Here is a 2183-nt window from a genome sequence, read left to right on the forward strand (position 1 = left end):
TTCAGCACTTGCAGGCTACATATATTTAGGAACTTAAACAGAAACTTGTTTTGTTTTTATTTACTTAATTTATTCATTTATTCTGCATCGTTTGTAAATTATTAATAAAACTATTATAGATACATATTACAAATATTGTAATGGACCACTAAATATTATTCTTAAATTGCACACTTACTATCTAACAAATTTCAAGTTATTATTATTTATAGATAACTTTTAGATGTTGTTCGAGAAACGCTTGATACTGAGAGTATTTTAAAGTGGAAACACTGCCATATTGACATTTCATTTACTGACCACTAAATAGCTTTCCCACTGTAAGACCAGACAACACGAGACACTACAACACGTGCCCAATGCTGACCATTCTAATCGCTCCGTACTTTTAAAAACAGATCTAATGTACTACTTTAGTCGGACCATACCTGGCCGTGACTCAGTTCAGTGTCCATTGCGTTGGACAAGCAGATTAGACATTTAAAGTGTCACTGGCTGTAAATTGATATAACCTGTCATCAATATCAAGCTGTTCATGAGTTAATGAATGGATATAAACTTTCATCAATATCATGCCGTTCATGAGTTCATGATAAGTATTTTACATATATGAATGCTTCTCGGAGACTTTTTTTTGTTATTTTAGCTATTTTCCATCGATATGATATATATATTTTAATAAGATATATTCATTATTTTTTATTTTCAGTTTTCTTTAATTTGTAACACATTAGACAGAAAACATTTTTGTAGGTTTACATAACAACATGACGCATACATTTATTGATAAGCGATAACATCTTATTTTCATCAAGTCACTTCTTTCATCATTAAAAAGCACAATATACAACTCGTGGTCATCACCAGTTCACCGTCACACTATCAGTACACTCATTGTCACAATTATTATAACACTCAACGTCACAGTTATCATTGCACTCATCGTCATAATTGTCATTACACTCATCTTCACAGTTATGTTAACACACTTCCTCACAACTATCATTACACTCATCGTCACAATTATCATTACATTCATCATCACAATTAGCATAACACTCATCGTCACAATTATCATTACACTCGTCGTCACAGTTTTCTTTACACTCATCATTACAGCTATCATTACACTCATCCTCAACAATTATCATTACATTCATCGTCACAATTAGCATAACACTCATCGTCACAATTATCATTACACTCGTCGTCACAGTTTTCTTTACACTCATCATTACAGCTATCATTACACTCATCCTCAAAGTTATCATTACATTCATCGTCACAATTATCACTACATTCATCATCACAATTATCATAACACTCATCTTCACAATTATCATAACACTCATCGTCACAATTATCATTGCATTCATCATCACAATTTTCATTAAACTCATCGTCACAGTTGTCAATACACTCATTATTACAGCTATCATTACACTCATCCTCACAGTTATCATTACACTCATTGTCACAATTATCACCCATAGTCATAATTATCATTACACTCATCCTCAAAGTTATCATTACATTCATCGTCACAATTATCACTACATTCATCATCACAATTATCATAACACTCATCGTCACAATTATCATAACACTCATCGTTACAATTATCATTGCATTCATCATCACAATTATCATTACATTCATCGTCACAGTTTTCAATACACTCATTATTACAGCTATCATTACACTCATCCTCACAGTTATCACTACATTCATCGTCACAATTATCATTACACTCATCGTCAAAATTATCATTACTCTCTTCGTCAGTTTTCTTTACACTCATCATTACAGCTATCATTACACTCATCCTCAAAGTTATCATTACATTTATCGTCACAATAATCATTACACTCATCGTCTTAATTGTCATTACACTTATCGTCACAGTTATCATTACACTCATCGTCACAATTATCATTACACGCATCGTAATAATTATCATTACATTCATCGTCATAATTGGCATTACACTCATCGTCATAATCGTCATAACACTCAATGTCACAATTATCATTTCACTCATCATCACAATTATCATTACATGCATCGTCACAATTATGATTACCTCATTGTCACAGTTATCATTACACTCATTGTCACAATTATCACCCATAGTCATAATTGTCATTACACTCATCGTCACAGTTATCATTACATTCATCGTC

The 2183-nt window shown here is 31.9% G+C and overlaps 1 protein-coding gene across 1 annotated transcript; it reads right to left on the reverse strand.

Moving 5' to 3' along the window:
* Positions 1–1137: 1137 nt before the first annotated feature.
* LOC138323606 (proline-rich protein 9-like) lies at positions 1138–1491 on the reverse strand. The gene has a single exon (XM_069268370.1). The coding sequence runs from the start codon at positions 1489–1491 to the stop codon at positions 1138–1140; it is 354 nt and encodes a 117-aa protein (XP_069124471.1).
* Positions 1492–2183: the final 692 nt, after the last annotated feature.

This window comes from Argopecten irradians, chromosome 1 (genome assembly GCF_041381155.1).
Source record: "Argopecten irradians isolate NY chromosome 1, Ai_NY, whole genome shotgun sequence".
NCBI lineage: Eukaryota > Metazoa > Mollusca > Bivalvia > Pectinida > Pectinidae > Argopecten > Argopecten irradians.

Coding starts and splice junctions, on each gene's coding strand:
- LOC138323606 (XM_069268370.1), bottom strand. CDS start 1,491: ATGGGTGATAATTGTGACAATGAGTGTAATGATAACTGTGAGGATGAG.